Consider the following 26986-nt stretch of genomic DNA (forward strand, 5'->3'; position numbering starts at 1 on the left):
AGTCTTTCCTGAGCAGAACAGTATCAGGCCTTCTCCCTGCTCTTGCACCTAGTCTGATGTTTTTTGTTGCAAAGGGTGATTCCACAAAGAAGTACATAATAGGCAGTAGGACCTGGTAAGTGGAACTCAGCACTCTACTCTGACAACTAATGGTGGGATGACCATTTGGAGAATTGGAAGAAAGAGCCAGAAGGAGAATACAAATGGTAGTGGGGAGTAAAAGGAGGGTAAAAAGAAGAAGAAGAAATCAAGAGAGGGGCACAAAGATGAAAATGCTTTCCTATATTTAGAGCCATGTAGAAAGAATAAATGAAAAGAAAGATTAAAGAAATGGGCAAAACAAAGCAAAAAATAAAAAAGGAAATTAAACTGTATTTCCTAAATGATTTAGAAGACTTAGGCCCAGCTTATGAGTTGTTTATGGATGAAACCCCATTAAAATGCAAATCTGATTCAAATTTCCATAACCTACTCTTCCTGTATCTGAGTTTTGTGTATAGACAAGTCAAACAGGAGTGCTCTAAGACTGCTGATCAGGCTGAACTCCTCAGTAAAAATAGGAGTAGAACATCCCATTTGTTGACATGAAGGCTGAAACCAGCAGGGAACCTCATCATGAACTAACCTCTGCAGGTGTAGTGCCTCCCTTGGTCTTTCCAGCATTATGATACAGTGGGGCGTGCAAAAAGAGCAGAGACTCTGTCCCAGTGAATCATAAGCTCCTTGAGCAGCCACAGATATTGAAATGGAAACAGTTCAGTGCTCCTTGTGGGCTTAGCCTCTTTACATACATAAAGCTGCACAGAGGAACCGGGTGGGACTTTTCAAAAGCACCTTAGCACTTTATTTCCACTTATTTCAGTAGGAATTACATGCCTAGGCACTACTGAAAATCCTGAGATTCATGATAGTCATTTTACATGTGTTTTGAAGACACTTTAGAATAGAATAGCATAGAATATTTTTTTCAGTTGGAAGGGACCTACAATGGTCATTGAGTCCAATTGCCTGAATGCTTCAGGGCTGACCAAAAGTTAAAGCATGGTATTAAGGTCATTTTCCAAATGCCTCTTAAACACTGACAGGCACAGGGCATTGATGACCTCTCCAGGAAGCCTGTTCCAGGGTTTGACCACCCTCTCGGGAAAGAAATGTTTCCTCAGGTCAAGTCCGAACCTCCTCTGATGGGTGCAGCTTTGAGCCATTGCCACACAATGTGCTGGCACTGGGTACCAGGGAGAAGAGCTCAGCACCTCCCTCTCCACTTCCCCTCCTCAGGAAGCTGTAGAGAGCCATGAGGTCACCCCTCAGCCCCCTTCTCTCCAAACTAGACAAACCCAGTGTCTTCAGCTGCTCCTCAGAGGACATGTCTTCCAGGTCTTTCACCAGCAAAACCTTTGCTGAAACCTTCGCTGAAACCAAGGGCTACATGAATCCTTTGTGGTCTGTTAAACAAGCTTTTCAGTGCCTGAAAAGCACTTATGTACATTTATGAACTTGCTCCCCAGCAACTTTCAAGTTTTCACCTTTTGGAAGACTTTCCTTATAGTCGGTAGAATTCTGCTGAATTATGATGTTATGACCACTGGAGAAAAACATGGCATTATTTATGGCAGTAGTGTGGAAGTGGTACCTTTGCAACTGTTGGAATATCCCATTTTTCAGTGTGGCAATGACCTTTTTTCTGGCCAGAGGCAAGGTCAATATCTGCTTACAGTGTCCAGGAACTGACCTAAGTGTGGTATAATTCCCGCTCCAACTTCGTGTTATAGGAGCATCTCATAAGCAGCCTGAGAGGAAGGCTTTAGAGAATCCTGGACAGATGGTTTGGGGGTTTCATAACGTATCAGAAAAAAATGGCTCTGTACTAGCAATACAGTCATGACGTGCTTCATGTTATATATTTCTACAGATTTTGAGTAGTGTACCTCTGCTATGACTGGATCTGTCCAGCTGGACAACAAATCTGATTTTGCGCATTCAAAACCACAATCTTGGGTTTCACAGCTGCTCAGAAAGTCAATGTCTAAATGTCTAAATCACCTCACATATGATTCATTTCAGTCTGAGGAACAATGAGACTTGGCTCTTTGTCTCTGAGCCATTGCAAATATATTTAAATGTTTTTAATTTAGATATTGATGTTATAAAATTTTCACCTAGGTCCACCAATTGCAGGGAATTGAAAGTAGTATTCTGACAGCCAGATTTTTTTCTGCTTTAATATAATATTAGGACTGAGTAAACAAAAGCCTTAAGGAACACACCTTTATCCCTTTTGGACAAGTTCAGTGCCACATCCTCCCTCAGCATGGACCAGCTCTGCCCTCAGATGCAGTCCTTGGTGTCTTTGTGAGAGGAGGATTAGGCTGTACATATTTAAAGATGCTACTATCTTAAGATCAATTATAAAACCTTAAGGCATTAAAAATTGTTGCCTCTCTTGTTAAACAAGGTTATAATATACAAGTAGCCACTCTAAAACCATTGCGGGGAATGCCAAATTGAGGAAAGTATCTTTTTTAGCCAAAGGTCTGGTGGATCAATATTCGACTTCAAAAAGTCTAATTACCTTAGTAGTAAGAAACTAGGTACACTTTAATAGCAGCACAGGTCATTGACCTTGATAAAATCAATATGCCACCACCTGCCTTTGTAATTACGTCAATGACTCCTCTTCATTATATGCTTATCCACTTCAGTCTTACCGGAGTGCCACAATGTGTTCTAGCTGCATGTTGTTTATTCACTAGACAGTGTCCTATACACTTTCTACGTGTTTCTACACCCCAGAAGTCAAACTGAGTTAATATTCAACTGGGACCTTTCCTCAGTAACTTGCTGTGTGTTTTCTGATATGACTGCTCCTTTCTAATTATGTTGGCAGTGCTGCTGAGGAGCACATATTATTGCCAAAGTTCAATAAACATACAAAGTAACTATAGAGTTTGGGCGAAAACAGTCGGTGGTGCTTTCATGACCTTTGGCAACAGTATGAGCACAGTTTGGCCAATGCCAAACAAATGTCTAACTTCAAATCTCTCAGTGACCAGAAAATGATGGATTGGCTTTACTTTATTACATCTAATAATAAACAAAAAATGCTGTGTTTGTGCAGTGCAGTAGCGAGGCCAGACTGAGTGTAGTCCTGTGCAGGAGGTCAGGCCAGATGAATATCAATGGCTCTTTCTTGCTGTATTAGAATCACACAGACAAATCCCCAGGTGGTCTGAGATGAGGGAATGCTAATGAAGTCATCGGAATCCCACTGATTTAGCGAAGCAGGGCATTTGCAATAGGGAAGCTCATCTGCTTCATCTGTGGTGTAATTGATATGTTACATTGTCTCTATGAAAGCCCTCATTGGCAACTTCAGACTATGCCTAGTAAATTGAAAGGTAAACATTCGTGATAATCATGACTATTTCTTCATCACTAGCCCCTTCTACTTCTTCATTGCTAGCTCACTGTGGCTAAATCTAATAATAGTGGACCAGTGTCTGGTTATAAGTATAGAAACAGTATAAGCCTGGGAGGTTCATATTAATGTAATATTAAAAACCAGTTTCTATTCTCTGAGCCTTGAGCCTGAAAACCTACACAAACTACTGCTGCAATTGATAGCAGAAATAGTCTGCACAGGACTGGATGTTTAGGATCAGATCAGGACTCCTAAGTAGCCTGGCTATACCTCAAGATCCCCATCCTCAAATGCTCTCTCCATAGTTTAGTGCATTTAGTGAGAGCCAGAATTGTCACAGACAATTTCAACAACATGGCTCACTTTCCTGCTATGTTTTTTTTCCATCAGAACAGCCCAAATGAGAATATGGTCCATGACTGGTACCTGTATAATTGTTTCCTTCCATTGAACATCATGTTCCGCCAGCAGGAACAGTGCATTAGGTGACCCACTGCCCTAGGGAATGGCTGCAAAACTGGAAGGCTTTGACATAGATATGATGGCAATACACCAATAATGCCTGGATGATGTACACAATGTTCTCATTTTCCGTTCTTCCCTTCCCCCTATTTCAAATTAACAATATCCTCTGGTAACATTTTTGGGCAAGAACACCAGTTCCAGTCCTGGGTGGTTTATGCTATAGAAATGCAGTCCCTGAATTTCACCACCCAGGACTGGAACTGGTGTTCTTGTCCAAAAATGTTACCAGCGGATATAAGCAACCCACCGCTGATACTACCTCATTCTTTAAGCAAAATGAATTCTCACACTGTGTGATTATGTCTCTGAAGTGATTCAGCCGTGTAATGGGGCATGGCAGAAAAATGTTTCCAAGTACTTGACCTGGGTCATTAATCCAGAACGTACACTATCTCATTAACATAGGCGTGTGTATGTACATATCTTATATACAAGTATATATAGCTCTGTGTGTATTTATGTACATAAAATCCCCCAAAACAACACAGGCGGGTTGCACATTTTATTATTAAGAGAAAGATTTAAAATACCAATGTGGCAGAATAGGTCCAATGAAAGATGAAGGCCAGATTTTCAGTTTATTTATGTCCTTTTGACTTTCACGGAGTTATTCTGATTGACACTTATGAAGATCTAGGATGCTGTTTTTCAGAGAGGAAGGAGAAAACAAAAAATGGCTACATAAGGTGCCAAACACTTCTTCTTGCTGGTGTAAGGGCAAACCAAGAACAGTTCCATCACACTCACTGTCATCACAATAATTCTGTACAATTCACACTGTGCTCTCTAACCTGCAAGAGAAACAGCTGGGGAGCCTTAGTCTAGCATTTGGAATAAAAACCCTTGCATCTGAGCCCAGGCTGTTTTCCATCACAAGGGACTCTGCATTTCCAAGTTATCTCAGGGCATATCTGCATGGACAAGCCTGACAGACCTGAGTGCCTCTGCTTTTGCTCGGAGCTGGCCAGATGGGAGTCTGCTGTGATTTGGAAGCGGTACAATCAAATTACTTTGGTACTGTGCCCAAGCTTACAGAGTCTCTTGAAAGACATGTTACCTGATATATCTTTATCAGTTTTCAAATCAATTTTAAGTTAACCTATGCAATTACGTTTGTTCTGTATCTTGTACAATAGAAACTGCCTACACAATCTACACTTGGCCCAAGCTGGCCAATTATTTCTGGATTGTGGAAAGGGAGAGATGAGCTTCCCCACCCCATCATCTGGTCTATGTGACCAGTATTTTGCCAGTATTTGCACATGTTTACTTTCCCCTGCTTGCACAATGGACGGAGCACTTGGCCCAAGCTGGCTTCCACTGTGGTCAATGCAGAAAGTCAACAAGACTCACAAGGAAGCTGAATTGTTCCCATAAGGTTCTTTAGTTCAAAGCAATTGTGAAAGTAAAATTGCAGGATTTCTAGATGCGTGTTCTTAGCCTGAAAACTGAGAAGCTGTAGTTGGACCCTCTGAAAGGCAGCTTAGTATAGAATAATGAATGCAACTTGATTTAAAAAAACAAAACAAAACAAACAAAAACAAAACGACAATCCCAAACAGCTGTTTATTCAAGCAAATTTTTTCCTTTATTTTTAATTAGATTCCAGAAATTATAATAGTGCAAACACTCAGTATAAAAGTTGCAATAGAAATTTACATTCACATTTAACATTTCAGTCCATTCACTTTTCAACATAAAAATAGGACAAATATTCAATTGCTCTTCTCAATTTAACAATCCTGAAAAAGACTGGAAGATACTCTACAATATTCTATTTACATAAAAATAGACCCGTATTATTAATGCAAATCTATCATTAGAAGTTACCCAGTGTTAAGTTATTGTATTGTACTATGTATATACATACATATATATATAATGTATACCTATATAGATATAAAAATTATTTATAGGTTCAGTGGGCTACAACAGTTGGAAAAATGACATCTTGACTTACTAGTTAATTCCTTAAAGTTAGGACTATTAATTTTATTTACCTATGTAGATGTTTCTATTGTGATACAGTAGTCCTCCTCCTGGTCCCTTTGAAGTCACTGACAACACCCCATTTGACATCAGTGGGAGATGAACGGACCTTAGAATAAGGCCTGATCTAACAATTCAACAATCATTGAAGGTAATATTTCCATTAACTTTACTGGGCTGTAAATGAGACTAAAAGATCTTCTGAAAACTTGTATGCCAATTAAATAGAGAGAAGAATACATTTGGTTTGCCCTTTGAGGAAGGAAATGTCTCTACTGGATGCAAATAATTTTTTTTTTCAAAGTCTAAGCGGAATATTCAAGTTAGTTCGGCAGCAATGCAGAATTTGCTGCAAAAATCTGCAGGTTAAGCAGCTGATAAGATTCCTCTTGCACGGTCTTCTTACTGAATACTTGAATTCAACCAGCCTTATAAAACCCCAAGACTGTATCTTTCCTTGCTCTTATTTTTTAGTAAAGAGTAGCATCCAGACACAGATGACATGACTGCCCTTGAAATGGGTTTGCATGTATTTTACTGAACTGCTAGGGAACACAAATTAGGCTGCCCCACTCTTGCTTATCTGTGCCTCTTCTTTGGGGGCACGAGCAGAGACGCTGCTCTGCCCGCAGCTGGCAGGGTTAAGCCTCACTGCCCAGCTTGCTGCCAGCTGCTGGTGCCTGCACTCCCACCACAGGGTACATTTATTCATCCTTTCAGGTTTGCTGTCACATGTACTGCTTCCTAACCAGATTATGTCAAAGCTATTTCTTTTCCCCTAAACATCTATTACATGAAAAATCTGATTTTTGAAAATATATTGTCTTTTTGAAAAAGAAGATGTTTGAAAACCATGTGATGGACGACCTATGGAGGGAGTTGGTAAGTAGGCCTGAGTGGACCGTAACGGCCTGCAACAAAAATGTGATGGCACTGAACAACTGACGGCAAGTTAAGGGCAGCAGGGGCACCAGTTTCTTAAGAAGCAATGTTTTAAGAGCTGCAGGTCACATTTTTACATCCAAAGAAGAACTATGTGGTGTTAAGAGGCAGGCAGGCATGCTTAGCTCCTTTTCCTCTTAGTGCTATGGTGTTTATTACATTTAAATATTTCTAGGATGCTTAAAATTATGGGTTAGCCTACAATGGACACTGTGCCATCATGTGTAGGCAGACCAATTTTGATTGTAGAACACAGGCTTCATGTGGTTTTTTTGCTTCCTGCCCTATGCTGCTGAACATTTCATTATAAAAAGAAGGAATGGCATCTCATTTCCAAGCAGAACCTATGGACATATACCAGAAGGGCAAAAATTAACCTCCTGACAGCAGAAAGTACAAGGACTAATTAGCAGGATAAAATCCAGACAGATGTGAGTTGCAGCACGAGTTTCAGTGGCAGGGATTTTAAAAGATGGGTCAAATTTGGCTGAATCTGCTTGAAACTGTGAAATGTGGGTATTACTACTGTTTTGCACCATTATCCACATTCTGTATACAAACTGATGATTTGCACACTGACAAATCTACACACAAGTAGAAAAAGAACCTCCAAAAAGAGGTTTTTAACTCCTGTCAGAATTTCACTGAAAATAATATCACTGCTCTAGAGTTCTCTCTGTTGGGTTAAATTATGCTAGAAGTGGTAACTGATCTTGGACTCTGGTTTTTGGACCAGTAACTCTGAAAGCATTACTTTCATTCTTACTGTATTCTGTAACATTTTCCAAAGCTACCTCTGTGTAATAACCAGCTGCTTGGATGCAGAAAAGAAACTCACCATTTGCTTTGTCTAAGTCCAAATTTGTGCAGAAAATTGTACTTGTAAATGGGAGCAAGTTACACGATCACGTCTTTTTTTTCTTAGTTGAACCTTAGTAAAGTTACTGTAAAAAGCACAGGAATTCTAAGTGAAGAAGGATTTCTACTGTAACAATTTAAAAATGTAATTATCATGAAATAATTTTGCAATGGCACAGGTAATTAATTTTCATCTACATTTCATTGAAAATTCTTGATATATCGCTTGAATGGCATTTGAAATTTAAGAACAGATGACCTTTGCACCCATGCGCACTAAGGAGTAAAAGACATTAGAAATCACCTAAATAACTTCAATGTGCCAGCTCAAATTTTTCATAACTGATGCCACCATTGACAGATCTAGGATCAAAGCAGCAGATCAGGCACTTGAAAGTAAGACACGATAGTGTGCACAACGGCAGTAATTAAAGCACACCTTAGCATTGCCCGTGAGAATTGTTAGCTGTTTTACCACCAGCAGGCTAACCTACATCTAGCAAACGTGGCAGTGCAGTTAGATGCTGTAGGTAAGTGTTCTGGATGTTTTTAATCAATGTGTTGTGTAAGCCTGTTCTGAAGAGGAGGGCAGCCAGCTTTTTTCAAAGGAGCTCCAAACTATGTGGACAGATTTTCTGCAGAACTGTGTGTGCTGAGCTTTCTAGGAAATCTGTTCTTATCTTGGACCCACATATATCTGTGTATGGTCTCCCTCCATAAACACTTGGAGCACTCCTTGCACCCACATAGCTGTGCTGGTAGTAAACCAAAGTAGGAAAGGAAGTACTAAAAAAGCTTCACAGTGATGCAACACTGTTTGTTCCTGCAATTTTATGCAGTTTTATGCATGTCTGATGTCACAGAAGGCATAAAAAGGGGATCCTAATACAAAGAAGCAGATCTTCCAGCATGTAGTAAGGCACAAGCAAAACCAAGTCCTTTCAGAACATAGGCTATGTACATTAACCAATGCTAATTCAAATTTCAAGGTGCTTCCTCATGATCAGAAAATAGGCGTTAAAGGTGACAACCCCCAACCATTTCTAATAATTCCTTCCGAAATTCTGAAAGCAGTTCATCAAGAGATCTTGAACACTCTTGTGAATGTGAACAGACACGAAAATTCAGAAATGGATCTGTGCAGTTAAACACAAGCCTTATTTTTGTTGCACTAGGAATCTGGTTGAGTACTCTGCCAGCTCAGATACTCAACTGTCCCATGTCACTGAGAGCTTTACCACTGACTTCAGGAGTACTGGCTTTTCATCTTTTCCTTTCAGCAATTGTTATCTTACAGGCTTCTTTTCTTTTTGTTATTTTGTACTCCTGCTAACTTCGTGCTTTTTTTTCTCCTTCTTTTCCTGTTTTTGTCCTTGCACTGATCAGATTATAAGTCACGCCAGGCCACCCAAGCAGTGTGACATTTTGAAGAGTAATTAAAAAGCAACAGGCAGCCCCCCCTTATGTGTACTTTTTCCCATTTATTTACATTTACATATTTATTCATGATTTAGATAGGGCCTGAAAACTCAGTAAGAGATGGGATTAAAAGGAATGAAGAGCTAAAAAAAGCCTATACAGAGTTCTGGAAAAAGTCAGTCATAAACAGGGTTGGGGTAGAGAAGCAGGGTCCAGATTGTCATTAGTCACAACAATTATGCCACACTGAGATGTAAAACCCACTGAATTTGAGACCACTTAGTTTATGACTGTTAGAAACCCTTGACTGCTGTATGAAGCCAATCATCAGTACAAGGTTGTGGTTCTTGTATGCAGGCAACTGGGATATGTTGTATGAATCTATATCTTAGCTTATGATGACAGAACTACTTGCTGTACCCCACGGTCACCTGATTAAACAAATTAATGGATTTTAAGTCCTATTATAAAACTAGCTCAAATCTGTAAAATACAAGGAGTCCTTATTAATTCATAGTAGAAAGTATTCACAGTCCACACCCGTTTTCCTCTGTAACCAACCTCAGTGTTATGGTCCTACAATACTCCTCATTTATCATACAGCAATTATATAAGTAATTTGAGAAGTAGTCCCGAGCTGTAGTGACACAGATATGACAACTTTAAAAATGACACATGCAAAATACCTCCAGAATTTAAAGTTTTGTTCAGCAGCAGTATGGGAAAAATCAGCTAGAGGATTGAATAGTGATTTCTTAGTCCTATGTCAGTAACTGACATGGGCGTCAAGCTGTGAGTTAGGCTGTGATGCCTAAGGGAGGCATCCCTGTAAGCATGGATTTAGTGGGAGCAGGACTAGCATCAGCACAGAACCTAGATGGTTCAAAGCCAGAGAACCCAGTGAACCTTCTCCTAATAGTTCTGTTAAATACTTTCTGCTTAGCAATAGAAAATTTGGAAAATGAGTCAAAAAAGCTAAGAAAAATAAGGCAACAAAATTAATTTTGATATATCTACATACATATATATATACATATGTATGTATCTAGGAAAACAATCTATTTGCATTGTGTACTTTTCACATACAATAACTTATTACCGCATTAGAAATATACTCTGGGTAACGTCAATGGGCCAAATTCACCTCCTTTACCTTCCATAGTGTTGCACCTGCATACAGCAATGATGGATTTGACACTTGGTCCTTCTTGATGACAATACTACATCAAATGCAGTATCAGAGAATACCCACTGAATGTCAGATATTACACCATTATGAACTAGAATATCTGCTCGCTTTTTATATTACAGTAAGTAGAGTTTATTGCTTCTAATGACCAGAAGGTACCTTATGAAGACAGCATAGATGTTGGTAACACTTTTCATATACTGTATTATGGATCTTGGAACACTGAGGTTGGCAGATCACGATCATTAAATTGTTTTTCTTCTTTATTTGCTGTTTGCATTTTGATTTTGCTTTGCTGAACGCACATGCAACTAGTGGATTTAACTCTGTGCCAGAAGTGATATGTCAAAAACATTTAGGAAAACTTACTGTTTTGTTTTGTTTTACTGAAGTCAGGCATGAGTGGCATGCAATAGATTGCAAGGAAAAGCAAAAGGACATCCATTTCCAACGGATTTATAATCTCCATGCACATGTAAAATGTCTCTTACAAAAATCTTTAACATTTGTTAAAAGTGTGCCTTTTTGCCTCTTTTTATACAAGTGTACATGCAATTAACTGTCTGAGCTAAAACTATTTACAAAATTTCATAGTACAATACACCTTTTAAAGTGAATAATACATGAAAGGCCAATGTTTTCTGTTGTTTTGTAACACTGTACAAGATTAAAAATAAATAAGGCATTATAATACAGGTTTATCACAAATTAAAAAATGTTGGTTTTCACTGTAATACAAAACTCTAACTTGAAAGAACATTATGGCTAAATAGTCCTCCTGCCTGGGCAGAACACATACAGAATCTGGACTTGCTGATGTAAAGAAAATGCTTTGTTTCTGCTACAAGCAGGAATTCAACACATGAAAATGATTCACACTACTTATTAATGTGTTCAGAGTCCGCAAAGCACTGAAATGGCACAGGTCATATACTGTTTCCCTTCAAACAGTGACTCCCAAGTACTTTCTTTTGCCTTACAGATAAATTATAGGCAAAAGTGTGAAAGAGATTTAGGCGCATGACCTACTCTCGGTTACAGTGTTGTAAAATATTCAGTTCAGTACCGACGTGAGACATCGCTGTAACCCAAAGCAGAACTTGGCCTACAGAAGCTCAATTCCTGACCTTCTTAAGCATGCTAAATTCCTAGTGATTTCTGTAGGCCTTGTGGGTACGTAAGGGATGCAGATTCAGCCCTAACGAGCTGAAGCTTTTGGCTTTCAGTCTCACCTAGAGAAAGCAAGGGAGAATTTGTGTGTGTTTTAGTGAAGACTTTAGAGTGCGACTTGCCACAGCAGGAAACAGCTACATAAAACAACGCATTTTACAGGCTGGATAAAATAGCTTTCTAGTCAATGCAAATGGACAACATTTGGAAATATCTAGCCAGTAATTCAACTGAATGCCAGTTTGTAATCTCAGCAGAGAATAATAATTAAAAAATCATTTAAAGATAAAGGTAGCATAGGAACACTTTGAAATTAGCTCCCAAGACAGTGAAGTCTGAAGATCTCTGATATATCTCCTTATATAAAGAATGAAAGACTTCGATTATTACTATTATCTGAAAGAGAAAACGTGCAAACTGATGTGAAATATTGTGCTTGCTATTGACATAAATTGACATGCCAAAATGGCATCACTTTGTTGTAGGGCTCGTATCTATTAATTGTTTCAAGCTAACAGCTGCACAAAACAGTGAACAGAAGTGCAGGAGGCTATTCTGCCCACAATGCAACAAGTTACTGTCCTCGGTTAAACGTGAGGGACTTTTGGGTACTGTGGGGCAGAACTGACTCCTTGCTCGGGCTCAGGCAAAAATTACAGAGCTTAACCAGAAAATTAATAAATGCAAGATAGGAAATGCAACTGCATGCATTAAGGTGGACACATCCCAAATCCCACAGAAATCCAAGGAAATCCTTCTGATGATTTTCAGGGATATTGGAGTGGGCCACATATTATCTTCAGTCAATTGCCAATAAAAATTTGATGACAAGCTTCTCTAATTTGGCAGAAAATGTGCATTTTTGGGGTTATCAGAAGTATTACTACTACCTCTTTTCATGTGTTAAACTTACTGAACGTATCAAGGAACACAGAAGAGCAGAGAGAATAAACCTGTCATTTAAAGCTATCACACGAGAGCTAAAATAAAACAACAGTACACAGAAAAGGAAAATGGGGAAAAATTATATGAATAGGGAGGGAAAGCATAAAGGCAAGAGCACAGCTTCATTATATCATGATTTCAACAGGCATTTAGTTTTCCCTGTTGGAATGGCTGCTGAACACTGCCTTGCCTATCATTTTCACATAGCTTTTTACTAATTTGTGCCTTGGCTGAACATTTTTCATGATTCTGTACTGCTCAGTCCAGGACTACATAGAAAAATATAGTTTTCCCCATAGTAAAACCAGCAACAACAACCACAAAAAAAATACAAAAAATGTTAATGGTAGGACTCGAACGAAGTCTGAAAACTGACTCCAAATACATGCTCATTGATGCTGTAAGCTAGCACACACACACTGGACCGGCTGCAGCACCAAGAAGACATCCTGGTCCACTCAACCTGCTCTGGAGGCGCAGACCTTCTGCAAAAGGGCTGAATGAGAAGCTGATGATGGACTGCACCTGTCTGGTCCTTTCCATTCAACATGGAAAACGTTCTTACAAAAGTAACGTGCCTCATTTGACTGTTGGAGAGGAGGATCAGGCTTAGAAAAACTTTGGAGTAATTCTACTAGCACCTGCTAATCTTTTAAAATATTAAAATGAATAATCCAAATACTCCAGGACTAGCTAGGCTGGGAATGAGTCTAGGAATGAGAACAGTCCTGAAAATATTAGCACAGGGGACAAGTCGTTTCTGCTCACTGTCCATTTAGTGATAAAAGAAACAATGGCAATATGCCTATATTTTGGACCTATTGAAAAAGTAACAACGAAATAATTTCATTGTAGGCTTTTGGTTGTATTTCAGTTGTATTTGGTTGTAGGTCAATGGTTGTATTTTGTCTATGTGTTCACGTACTACCAGATTTACTGCTAGGATCTGAAGATGCTTTTGGTAACAGTACATGTAAAAATAATGTTTTATTATTATTGGTGAAATTATACCAAATTCACTGATTCAAAAATTGTGTAACTTGGGCTCTTTGTGAGTGGAACTGAGTGCTTAATGCTATTGCACATAATGCTTTCCATTTTGGTTAAATATTTAGCTTACTCGTGTGATGATTTAGTTCTTACAAACCAATTAGAAAACATAAATATGCAATGTGCTTTATATGGATACCACTTATTCAGTTTAATTATGTAAATACTTGTTCTTTTAAATCTGTATTCTCTACAGGTATTTATTTAAATGGCTTTGAATGCCTCAAAACCAGAATTAAATTATTCTAGAAGAATACCTGTGAAGTGGATAGCTGTTAGGGAGATAAAGAAATGCAGTGATTTTCCACAGATCAGCCAGCGTGCATACACCTAGTACAGTTAGGAAGCAATTCTCAGTTTTTTATAGTCACTTTAATCATAACACTAATTTTGCTAGCTCTGTAATGAAGCACCTAGCTGACAGGGTACATAAAAATTAATGAAAAACCCTGCTGAAAACCACTGGAGTCCTACAGCAGCCTGATATGGCTACATGGAGAACAGAAACTCCTGCAGCATTTCTTTTAACCATTTACATCTGTTGACACAGTATTTGTCCGTATACTTTTAACACAAACAGTGACTGCTCCAAAGCAAATGCCGATTGCAGGAGAATTGCTCAGAATCTTCTTTCCACTGTCATCAGTAATAAAATAGGCCTACCAAAGGGAAATGTGACATCTAGTACATGCAAGTTTTCTACTGTACAATCTGGGCAACTTCTGCAGTCTTCGGTGGGTTTTTCGGGTTTGTTTTTTTGTTTTTTTTTGTTTTGTTTTGTGTTTTTTTTTTTTTTTTCTTTGGAGGGGGTAGGTTAGTTAAAAGGAAATTTTGCATGTTTTTAGACAACATAAAGTTTTGCTTCTCTTTTGGAAAACAGTGAGGCTGTTTAGCGTGTGCATCCCCATCAGGACAGTATGGCACCTATCCATGGAGCACATGTCACTCAGCGGGATGACCTCCAACTGCCCCCACCTTGAGTACGGAGCCGCACTCCACATTTCACATCCAGATCAGCGTTTCAAGATGAAACCATGAACAATAGGATGTGGGCTGCATTAAAGGAAAAAGCAGTCAAAATATGTTCCCTTTTATGCAGATTAAGAGCAGGCCTCACTCTCCTGGCATGTTTACCAGTGTGCTCCTCATTTGGGCAAAGTTTGACTCTGCTTGTTTCTCAGAATTATAGCTTTCTATAATTGTACAGCTTTGAAGAGTGAGCCTGGGTAGAATCAAGATATAATAAAACTGCGGCATAAATTTAAAAATCAGTTAAGACATAAGACTGTGTTGGCAAACATACAAATGTCACAAAACTAGCAACAACATGTTTGTCACCAGTACAGGACTATTCTTTGAGCTGTTTAGAAAGGTAAAGCTAAATCCTGGAACTGAGCCACAGGACCTGTGCTGTTTTAAAAGCCTGAAATAATACTATCCTTCTGCTCTTCAATAAAATCAGCACTGTACATAAAGGAATGTTTCTATATTGCATAAGCATATTGCTGTGCTTACAGGGTGCTCCTCTGTCTTGCACAGAGTCAAATGACCTGTGAAGAGGCAGCAACTTCTGAACATTACTACCCTTTTTTTTTTTTTTAATGGAAACAATATATATTGTTCTTCTGCCAAACCTTTAAGCTCTGTGGTTTATCTACTTCATAACCTAGTGTTAGGGTTTAAATTGGAATTTTTTGGAAGTTTTTGGAGCATGCAAGGAGAATTTAAAAACATACATAGGATTTAGCAATGAGCTGAATCCAGCCTTCGTTAATCTGCCATTGACAGCACAATGAACACTGTTCTCATTGCTTTAACTCATGCACTGGGAGCACAGCTTCTCTAACTCTTGCTGTAGCCCTGGAGAGTCTCCAGCTGCCCCACACTCCACGGTTAAATGCAGCTTTGCTAATCCCAGACCCAACAATGCTGGTTATGACAGAAAGAGAAATCTCTTTGCTACGTCATTGCAGGTGGATGTGTAAATAAATACATATTTTTATGTTTATCTCTATTAAGTCTACACAGGACTGTTTGTATATGTGCATATATAGATTAAAACATATATATACACACACACACATAAATAATTGCTGCACGTTTATCTCATTTTTTTCATTTACCCTTTAAAAATGCCAAGAAAATATTCCTCATTTCCAGAAAATCAGGTTTTGACTTTTCCTAACAGAATTGCTAGCCCTTATATGTTCCATCCCAAGAGTTCATTACACAGTCCCCAAATTCTCTTTGGTTGGGTTGTAGTGGTCCTTGGTTAATGCCATGGCCTATGACCTCTGATCTCTTGGTAAAAATCCAGGCAACCATTGCTCTCCAAGTTCACTGCAAATGGCACAACCAAATCTCCTTTGCTCTATGCCTCCTTCACAGCTGGCACAGAAGGAAGATAATGCAGTGTTTGATTTGTGTGAGTGGCAGACGCTTGACCTGCTCCAAGCCCAGCTTTTGCAGTAAAGCTAGCAGCTGAGGATACCGACAGGCAGCTGGTGCCCAGTTTTGTTTGAATATTTGCTCTCCCGTAAGGGTACATTTTTCGCTCTAAGTTTAAAGACCGTGTTTGTGAATTATTTCCATCGGCCTTTCCTTCCAGGAAATAGGTCAACATTTCGCCTTTTCCCTTTACACTGACTTTACCCCTGCACATGAATTCATAACTGCACCTTTTTAATATACGTTGAACTTCTTCTGTCACCTGAAGACAGAAAAAAAAGAACTATTAGTTTTTCCTATTCATATAAGGTTAATCCTAGAACTGCCCACCCCTCCACACTTTACTTCTCTGTCATGAAATATGCATAAGCAGAATGAATTAGCACTTACTGCTGTTCTCGGGCTCACTTAGAATTTTCTTAAGGATTTAAAAATCACTGACCAAACTGGAATCTGAGAAGCAGAACTGGTTTCGAGCTGAATAATTACAGAGCCAGATGATTAAGCTCCATCCAACAGAAATGTGTAACCAAATTGTCCACTGTTGTACGCTGGATCAGTTCCAGTGACGTTAATTTACTCCAGAAGAACTTTTGATCCCTGGAGACTAGACAGGTATTTTGGATAAAAGACTGCAAGAGTACATTGAGATTTTGAGAGGTGCAGCATAGCTTCTAGCAAGCTCTAGTAGAACAACAATGTTCTCTGTCTGTGTAGCTTCTCTGATCCAAAGTATCCGAGGAATTTTTAAAGCTACATAAAATGCAGCAGGATGCAAATGGACATAGATCCTTTCCTTGTAGTCCTTATTCAGGCAAAATTCCTACAGCACAAGGACTGGCCCATGCAGTGTTGGCATTCCCAGGCTTGCCTCCAACTATGTACAATGCAGCGGAGGACTCTGTTTCTTCTGATGGGAAATTATTCATTTGAGGATTTCGTTGCCTCCAAGTAGTGAAGCATATATAATGGAAAACAACTATACCTCTGATGTTTGAATCATCTGGAGAATGTTGCCCTTTTCTTAAGAACCACAAGATCAAGTGAGGTTGCATTTTCTAAGTGGTCTTGAAAATCTAACCACATATAAAACAGGAGATATGTAAAGTTTGCTAAATTGTCTCAGAATGCACTCACCTGAATTTTCCCCTGCACTCCAGTACTATCCATCCGGCTGGCAACATTTACAGTGTTCCCCCAGATATCATACTGTGGTCTTCTGGCTCCAATGACTCCAGCCACTACCGGCCCGACATTAATACCTAAAATCAAAATAATGACTTTGGTTTCAAACACCACAGCATATTATCCAAGGGAAACATGAATCCTGCAAAATAGATTTAACACAAGTGCCTTAGAATTTTTCTGGTCATAAGACATAATATATGTTAAATTAATGTCAATTGGACTTCTGTATTTGTAAGAGCTTTAGAAACAAAACAAAGACATACACAGAGATATCTTATTGGAAATGTAATATGACAGACAACATAAAAATTTGGCTTATCTGTGGATTCTCTTTTTTTGTTTTTTTGTTTTTTTTTTAAGAAAAGAAGAAAAGCAGTGGCAGTGCAGAGTTTAGCTGTAGAACAATTCAGGACAAACTGTTAAAGATCTTTAATTGTTTGCTATGACTTCCACTGTGGTTGCTCATATAAAGCCTTTTAATGGAGGTTTTCCAAGTGGAACAGAAATAGTGGCCTGGAGGACACGAGGAATGGGGTAAGGAATGTCACATTGGTTGTCAGTACTAGACAACTCAGATCAGGGAACCACTGGAAGAAGACAAGAGTATGTGAAAATGGCTCAAGCATCTTTTTTGGGAAACCACAGGCCTTGATTCTACATTTCTGACTGTTTTTTACACCTTCTTTGGAAGATAAAGGAGGATGTTCCTTCTCCTGAGTGCCCTGATGCAGGGCTGCAGATGCTAAACCCTCCATGAGGTTCTGTGCAAGGGCTTTCCCAGGCAAGTTATGCAGAAGAATGGGGGTTAGATATTTGTCTTCTACCCCTTTGTGAACCTGAAAAGACCAGTGATAACAGAGTTCAAAGAGAATTTGGGGTTTATAGTTATTAGGATGTACAGGAGGGCAAAGATGTATAACTCTCCTATTGCTACCCTTGATGTCTTTGGTCTTTCTCAATCTTCTGCTGCTGGCAACCTCACTTTTCCCCTTGTCCAGCCCATTCTCACAATTCAGCCATGAAAATATATAGAGAAAGAAGCTGGAGAAAACCATCTGTGTTAGAATATGCAATGAAATGATAACAGCAGTGGAAGTACCATTGGAGAGGAGCGGGATGCAGGGAAGGAAGGGAAGAGGGGAACTTGCTCTCTAAGAAGGCTGGGAGAAAGGACACTGAGAGGTAAGACATGTAATAACATGTAAACGATTGCATGGGAAGGTTTGTGTTGTGAAGACCAGAGGATTTGATTTGCTGGAGAACACAGGACTGGTTGAGGGGATTTGGCATCTGTGGACAGAAAGCTCCCATCACACTTTTAATGCCAACAAAGCTTTTGCAGATGCAACTTAAGTACAGTTAGACCCAGTTTTCAGTAGTTTAGCAATGCAAAGCAGTGTAAGACACAAGACTGGCTACACTGATAATATTGTATAAAATTATTGTTGCGGTTTCCTTTTAGGTGTGCGTGGATTAAGTAAACACACTGGAATTGGACACAATTATAATTCCTTAATAGTGATGCTCACCATCCACCCTGCTGTCCTTCTCCATGGATGTGACTCTCCCGCTAAACGAGGCTTTTCAGTTTTAATCATGAGTGCAGGACAGGTAATCCTTTGCAGACAGCACAGGGAAAGCCAACAAAAAACAATGTTCTGTTTGTGTGATAATTGTAGAAACGTGACTTACCAACTCGTAGGACAAAGTCGTTGTAAGACTGATAGTTGATTTCATCAAGAACGTCAAACATCTCTATTGCAAAATCTGCCAGTGTACTCAGATGGGAATAAATTGATTTTTTAGCCTAGAAACAAAACAGTATTGCACATTAGATTTGTATGGTACTGAGAGACAGGTGAAATACCAAAGTGAAAAACAATGAAAAGCTCAGACTGGATGGCTTAGGAAAAGAATCTAACCCATTTTGCTGTTTGTGAAAAGAAACTTTTTATAGTGGCTACAGCACATGCATTCTTTTCTCAAGTACTGAATTCTTTTTTTTTTTTTCCCCTTCTCTCTCTTTTTGATTTCTGGGAAGAATGGAAAGCAAAGTTCCCGTGGTAAAGTGGTTCTGTTGCTAGAGAGCTGCAGATGTTTGTTGTGAGCATGGTAGGAAATATAACCTGCTTTCTTACAAAACTGCTTTGCTTGATGATTATTAATAACTATAGTTTCTGCCCTCTTCTCCCTTTGGGGTTTTTGCTAGCTCCCAGTTCCATGGGATGCATGCTGTTCTCATTGACAAAATTCCTGTTAGGTTTAATCCTGTGAGATGCAGAACACCCCTATTTTCTTTACTTTCCAGGCAAGCTGAAATGAGTTGTTATAAAACATATCTAAATGAACTAAAGCAAAAGATCCAGAAGGGATCACATGAAATGCTGAAGTATCATCTTGTAAAAAAAAAAAACAACAAAACATAAGAAAATAATTTTTACAACTTCAGCCTAACTTTACAACTTCAGTCTGTGGAACTCATTTTCAGAAGATATTGTGGATTCCAAAAGTTAGCTAGATTCAAACATAATTACTCAAACTCATGAAAGAAATATTTGCTACCAAGTAGTAAAAAGATAGTATCTGTAGCTCTAGAATTTCTTAAGCAGCATATCATTAGAAAGTGGAAAAGAGAGGTTTGCCTGTTTGTCCTGTAACTCATGCCCTTCTCCCAGGATCTACTGTTGGCTAGTTAAAGACAGGTTACTAGAACAGATCTTTCACCTGAATCAGTATGGTTGCTCTTATGTTGTGCTCTTATTTGAATAATAAATATGAATTCTTGAACAGATTTTCAAAGTGAAAGTGGACTAAAGGTAGGATATGGTGAAAGAAATGCAGGGTCAGTGGCAGTCTAGCTTCAGTAGGGTGTTGCACAACAGGGCTGCGGCAGCTGGCATGACATGAGAGCTCGCTATGTTTTTGTCATGATAGTGAGATTGTATAAATGGAGTACTTGACAGTGGCTGAGAAACCTGAGAAGCAGGTTTCTATTTGCTTTATTCAGCTCAGTTTGAAAGGGTTTGTTCATGTGGCTGGGAAATTTACAACAATTAGAGCAAAGTGCTAACAAAACATTATGAAAGTCATCCTTGGGCCAGTCCCAATTTTTAGGAAGGATGTTTTTATTTACCTGCCTGGGTCTCTGGCATTCTGCTTCTTGCAATGTCAACTAGCTCTACTCTTTTCCAGCCTCACCAAGACAAAGAAAGAACAAGAATTAAGTTTAAAGAGCTAATGGCTACATTTCCAACAGAGAACAAGAAGACAATTGAATGTCTGGAGGAGGGAGGGAGGAGTGTATAGTTTTATTTAATCCTCTAATCTTCTTTATATTCTTTGCTGCCCGATGAATGCTTTGATTTCCTGCAATGCCCCTCAGGGTTGCAGGAGAGAGGACTGGTGACAAATACTGGATGTGCTGCAGGTGACAGATGCCTCTCAAAAGGATTACTGGCAAACTCTTTTGAATCTGCACTGAAGAACACCACAAAGTTAGGACCCTGGTGAAGTCAGGACCCTGGTGAAATCACAAATGTAATTTCAAAGGACTCCACACACAAAATGAACTCATATTGTGCAAAAGATCTACAAAGAACTCGTTTTGTGTGCTGCCCTGATGGTGTAACTGGCAAGCAATTATTTATTTAAACATCAGAGGAATAGTTACTGGAAAGACTGCCCAGAGCATCACAGCAAAACCACTCTGACAGAGGCAATGTGCATTTACTATAAACACCTGCTGAAGTCAAGCTGCAGAAACAACAGTCCTGTAAAATACCAGATTTAAATATTTAACTTCATCAGGTACTGGCTTCTTATGTGTGTAAATATCCTCAGTTAAGAGCACAGTTAACCCCATCCACTGCTTTCTGCTCAAGTCCAAATCCTAGTATGAAATTGGTGGCTCACAATCAGAGGCTGTGCCAGATTTTCTAATGAAGCTAGGACATCCCTGGCAGAGGGGAGACCAGAGGCACTTGAGTCTCTTATGGCCCCATGGACACATAAGACTCTAGGGCAGCCCAGGGATTGTGTGATGGCTGGCAGTGATCGTCTGCGCATGGTGGGCTACCCAGGATCATCAGACTTCTAATACATAGCTGCATGCTGAAGACCTAGTGGGAAACTGCTAAGATGATGTGAATAATTTCTACTTATTTGCATCACATGAGCAGTGGGAAGAGATCACAGAAGAGCTGAAACAACAAGTTAAAGTAAAAAATATTGCCTGTTTCATACAAGATCTTTAGGTTGTCTGGAATACAGAATGTTAAATAAATTCTACCTGTACAGAAAAGATCAAAATTTTCCCTAAGATTTCAGAGAAAGGCAGAGTCCTTTACAAGACCTCCTGCAGTGATTTAAAATGCATTACTATCATAAGCTCAGAGCAGTATCTTCAGTACTGGGCTAACTCAGCTGACCCTTCAGTTAGCAACTATAAAATACAAGAGATAAACATGTTTAGGTTTTGGAACATATGCTGCCAAAGTTACCCAATAACACACTTGTTTTCAGGATTATAGTTCAAAGAGCATTTATAGCAGACACACAAGTATGCCGTTGCCTGTTTGCCTGAGATCACACCGAACAAAATTCAAAGGATCAATTTTTTTGCCTGTCTCAGGACCCAGGAGTCAAACATTTCAGCATAAACAAAGTTTTAAAAATACCTTTTTGTAATGTGTAGATTTCTAGGAATGATTCAAAGGAAAGCATCAGTTGTAAATACCCTGCAGACCAGAAAATTAGTTGCATGCGACATACTCCAACATGATTCTAACAGTTGATTTGAATGTAGCCTTGTTTTTTATTTACTTAACAAGGATAATTGTTGCTAGAAAGTTCACAGGCCATCTTCTGGCCCTTTTTCCTTTTGCCCTCTAATTCGGTGTTATTATGCAATGCTAAACCATATGCATGAGCGTACCTCTACAACATACATAAATGCATAAAAAACAGGGAAAAGGTGCCTGGAAATTCTGGTCAGACTAGGTGCATGGATTCATTTTCATTATATTCCTCATATTATGAATTTTATTATTTTTTCATACATTAATTTTAGAATCATAGAATCATTAAGGTTGGAAAGGACCTCTGAGATCATCAAGTCCAACCGTTAACCTAACTGCCTGGTCCACCTCTAAACCATGTCCCTAAGCACCACATTCACATGTTTTTTGAATATTTCCAGGGACCATGATTGCACCACTTCCCTGCGCAGTCTGTTCCAATGCCTAACCACTCTCTCCATGAAGAAATTTTTCCTAATAGCTAATCTAAATCTCCCCTGGCACAACTTGAGCCCATTTCCTCTCATCCTGTCACTTGTTACTTGTGAGAAGAGACCGACCCCCACCTCACTACAACCTCCTTTCAGGGAGTTGTAGAGAGCAAGAAGGTCTCCCCTCAGCCTCCTCTTCTCCAGGCTAAACAACCCCACCTCCCTCAGCCGCTCCTTGTATGACTTGTGCTCCAGACCCTTCACCAGCTTTGTTGCCCTCCTCTGGACATGCTCCAGCACCTCAGTGTCCTTCTTGTAGTGAGGGGCCCAAAACTGAACACAGTACTCGAGGTACGGCCTCACCAGTGCCCAGTACAGGGGCACTATCACCTCCCTGGTCCTGCTGGCCACACTATTCCTGATACAAGCCAGGACGCCAGTGGCCTTCTTGGCCACCTGAGCACACTGCTCGCTCATGTTCAGGCGGCTGTCGACCAACACCCCCAGGTCCTTTTCTACCAGACAGCTCTCCAGCCACTCCTCCCCAAGCCTGTAGCATTGCATGGGGTTGTTGTGACCCAAGTGCGGGACCCAGCACTTGGCCTTGTTGAATCTCATATAGTTGGCCTCAGCCCAACGATCCAGCCTGTCCAGGTCCCTCTGTAGGGCCTTCCTGCTCTCCAGCAGATTGACACTTCCACCCAACTTGGTGTCATCTGCAAACTTACTGAGGGTGCACTCAATCCCCTCATCCAGATCATTGATATTGAACAGGACTGGCCCCAACATTTAGCCCTGGGGAACACCACTCGTGACCGGCCACCAGCTGGATTTGACTCCATTCATCACCACTCTCTGGGCTCGGCCATTTAGCCAGTTTTTTACCCAGAGAAGAGTGCACTTATCCAAGCCATGAGCAGTCAGTTTCTCCAGGAGAATGCTGTGGGAGACAGTGTCAAAGGCCTTACTAAAGTTCAGGTAGACAACATCCACAGCCTTTCCCTTATCCACCAAGCAGGTCACCTTGTCACAGAAGGAGATCAGGTTGGTCAAGCAGGATCTTCCCTTCAGGAACCCATGCTGGCTGGGCCTGATCCCCCGATTATCCTGCAAGTGCCACGTGATAGCGCTCTGCTCCATGACCTTCCCTGGCACCAAGTTCAGGCTGACAGGCCTATAGTTCCCCAGATCCTCCTTCCGACCCTTCTTGTAGGTGGGTGTCACGTTAGCTAACTTCCAGTTAATGTGCATAGTACTCTGTATACAATATAGTCAGTATACTGTCCACAGGGTTCTCTGCTTTTTCAGATGCCGCATACAAATCTAGGATATCTCTGTCCCAAGCCACAAACTTAATGTGAGAAACACACTCAGGAGTAGTAATGAGGCTACAGAAGTAGAACTGTGCCCCAGAACTAGTGGGTCTGAAATGACTTTGGCATTTTTATTGCTGAGGAATTAAAGGGGTAAAAAGAATGCTAGCAGTAGAGACAAAGAAGAACTGATTTGGAGGGACCAGGGTAAAGTGCAGCAATGTACCTAGTACTAAGCTCTTGTCCATGATGGGGGTTGGGAGAGGCTGTTTTGATTGCAGGTTACACCCAGATTTCAATATAAAAGAGAAAAAAACACATCACATTTTAATATTCTTGTGCTAGTTTTGCATTCATTACACCTAGAGTCTCCCATTCCCTGCACCTTACAAGGTCATCTAAGATACAGGGTTTAAAACACTACCACTCTGACTTAGGAGCTTTATATGCCAATTTGCCCAGAATCCAGAGCTGCAGACAATAAAATCCCAAATGAAGTCACATGAGTAACTGCTAGGATAGCAATTTTTCTTTTCAGGCTACAGCTGTTTTTTGAATTTCAGATTTACATTGTTGTAAAGAAGTAATACAAGTTATCTATAATCATACAGAGTTAGTTGTGTTTCTGATGTTCCTCTGGAAATTGAAGGAGAATGGTTCCTCCACAAATGACAATCATGTAAAATCTTCTTACCTTAGTTCCTGAAGTAGGTACAAGTCCCACAGCTGCCATATATGTACTTCCAATTGTCTTGATCTTTTCTATGTCCTTATAATATTCTTTGTCCATAAGCTTTGTTTAAAACATAAAACTGTTAAATATTACATAATATTTTAGACAAGCAACCATAGTTATCAGATAATATGTGCAAGTTGATTAAACCTTATTATTTTTGGTAAGTGGAGGCTTCCCCACTTTGAGGTCATTGAAATAACTACCGTTAAGTTGCATTTTAATACTCTTCTTGTATTAGAGGAATTTGAGGTCAGACTCATGTGCCTAAAAGTACAAACTGGGCACCTTGGAGAAGCCCAGTGGACATCAACTACAATTAAATAGGAAGTCTACAGTATTGTTTTATTAGGCAGTTCCAGATACACTGAGTTGCTACAGATAATCTCTGTTGATAATAATCTGGTAGAACTGATATGGTCAAAAGACAAAGTGTTTAGACCTTACCTCATCAAAATCAGCAATAATTTCATTTAACAGGCGTAAACATTCCACTCCCATATTATTGCCATCCAATTCGATGTAGAAATCATTGAAATTTGGGATGGAAGCAAACATCACTCCCACTTGTGAATATGACTGGTAATAAAGGTCCTGCAGTTCATAAGCAGATATAATTTTTATTTTAAAAGATTAATCTAAACCAGGCATCATTATTATGATATCTATTCTACTGCTAAGCAATAGCTAGGACAAAAGGCATCATTTTTGGTAGAGAGACAGCCAGCCTTATTAAAAAAATGTTGAAAGATGTGTCCACTCAAAAACACAAAAGAAAATTAACAGCTAAGATATTAAACCCATTTAAAACAACTTAGTCTTGTTCTCTGTTTAGACACAGAAGCAGTGAGTAAAAATTTTGTAGAAAGTCTTAACAGTTGTAGAACTTTTATTGTATAGGAGAAACATAATTGCATTTTCTCAATTTTATAACTAGGAGACACAACAATTTTACCCTGCAGCACAAAACCAGCCTCACTCCTTCATGTCTTCCCCTGAGTTGCGGAGTCCTGTATTCAACATTAACAATATAATGCTGTTCTGTACGGTAAGGTTTTTGCTTAAGAATTTAGAGGGCTCACAGAAAGTAAACCCACTCTTTTGTGGTTCAGATACATTGATCCAAACTCTCAAGAGCAGTATCATGGCCATTACGGCTACTCCAGTGCAGCAGGTGTTGCAGCTGCACTGGAAGGACTTTGGTAAAGGTTTCCTGAACCACTTTATTTAATCACTGCAGCCTTTGATGTTAAAAGCTACTGTGTCTTCCTTGGGTGTGTACAATTCTCTGTTTTTAACTTTAAATGGATGGGTTTGGTAATGGCAGTGTATTTCCAGAACTAGAGTGGTTCATATGGAAGTGTCTGGCAGTTCATATACTTCACCATTCAGAACCAAACTGCGCTCAGGGAATACTGTGATAAATCCCAATATTCTAAATTGATTGAAAAAAAAATTAGTGATTTCCATGAAGACACTTGGCTGCATTGACGTTGAATGACACAACATTCCTTTATTCTGCTTTTTATTAAAATTCTTCAGAGAAGGACACTACAGTGAAAGAAATAATCCCAATCTAATTCTTTAACTCAATTTTTTACATTCCTTTTAACATGAATGAAATTTTATAAGTCCAAGCCTTTCTTGAAAACATACAGTTGAAAGGTGACCCAAGCTACCCAAGGTCACACCCATACAACATCACCATGTATTTAAATTTTATCTTGGTTTACCATATTTCTTGGATTAGACATAAGAAAGTGCTGTGCAACATGTGCTGGCAACAGGTTGAAGAGAATTCTTTTATTATCCAGCTTGACTCTTTCCATATCATCTCTCTCTTCTTCTGCCTGTGGGGACAGAGGAAAAGAAAAGCCTTTCCAAAAAGCAAAAAATTAGCTGAAGCCATTAAATAGCTTCTATTAATTCATCCTTTGAAATTAAACTGAGCAAAACAATGCCTGCAAAGTAGAGTGGGAACAGTTCTCATATACCATGCTTTTACATCGGGGTGTAATCCCTTTAAGTCCTTAGTAATTCAAGCTAAAGTCTCTGGGCTGATGACTATTTTCAGGCCTTGATCAGCTAAGTATATTGGTGTCTTTTGTAGTTCTCTGTTCTTTTAAATAGGCTCTTGATATTTTTACAGAGGAAAAAGCTAGAATAATCCCACTTAAGTCACATTGGCCTTGGAGGCCAATTACTTCGCAAGTAGGTGGAGACAGTGACAGCAGTATTTGATTCACCTTTCTAAAAAGAGAAGCTGGGAGAATCACCAGTGTTTAAAGCAAACCTATGTCATTTTGCAGTAAAACGGCAACAGACCTGGTAAGACTGTAAATTTAACAGAGAAAAAGGTTTTAAAATTTAACATCCTTAAGAATGATTTGCAATTAAAAAAAAATTTAATATAAAAATAACCAGCATTTACTTAATTAATTAGCATCAGTTGGTATTTGTCTCTGGTATTTGTCATGAAAACATATACAGCTCCTGCGTGCAGAAATTTCTGTGCACAACAGCAACAGAAATTCTATCATTCATGTGAATGACAGCATTCAGAAAGAGT

The 26986-nt window shown here is 39.3% G+C and overlaps 1 protein-coding gene across 3 annotated transcripts in view; it reads right to left on the bottom strand.

Annotated features, from left to right (window-relative positions):
- Positions 1–5497: 5497 nt before the first annotated feature.
- The window catches only part of ADCY1 (adenylate cyclase 1), a 171614-nt gene continuing 150125 nt past the window's right edge, over positions 5498–26986 (bottom strand). Inside the window, exons 15-20 of one of the 3 annotated variants that reach the window (XM_009468132.2) lie at positions 26151–26267; positions 24865–25011; positions 24379–24477; positions 18837–18951; positions 17094–17218; positions 5498–16218 (exon numbers count right to left, since the gene is read on the bottom strand). In XM_009468132.2, coding sequence (XP_009466407.2) covers positions 15880–16218; positions 17094–17218; positions 18837–18951; positions 24379–24477; positions 24865–25011; positions 26151–26267 — 942 coding nt within the window. In that variant the 3' untranslated portion in view covers positions 5498–15879. Of the gene's footprint in view, positions 16219–17093; positions 17284–18836; positions 18952–24378; positions 24497–24864; positions 25012–26150; positions 26268–26986 lie in introns of those variants that run through there. The other 2 variants (XM_087766221.1, XR_015706547.1) reach the window with 2 other exon arrangements.

Source organism: Nipponia nippon, unplaced genomic scaffold (assembly GCF_047370975.1).
Source record: "Nipponia nippon isolate SJK-2023a ecotype South Korea unplaced genomic scaffold, ASM4737097v1 scaffold_1, whole genome shotgun sequence".
In the NCBI taxonomy this organism is placed as follows: domain Eukaryota; kingdom Metazoa; phylum Chordata; class Aves; order Pelecaniformes; family Threskiornithidae; genus Nipponia; species Nipponia nippon.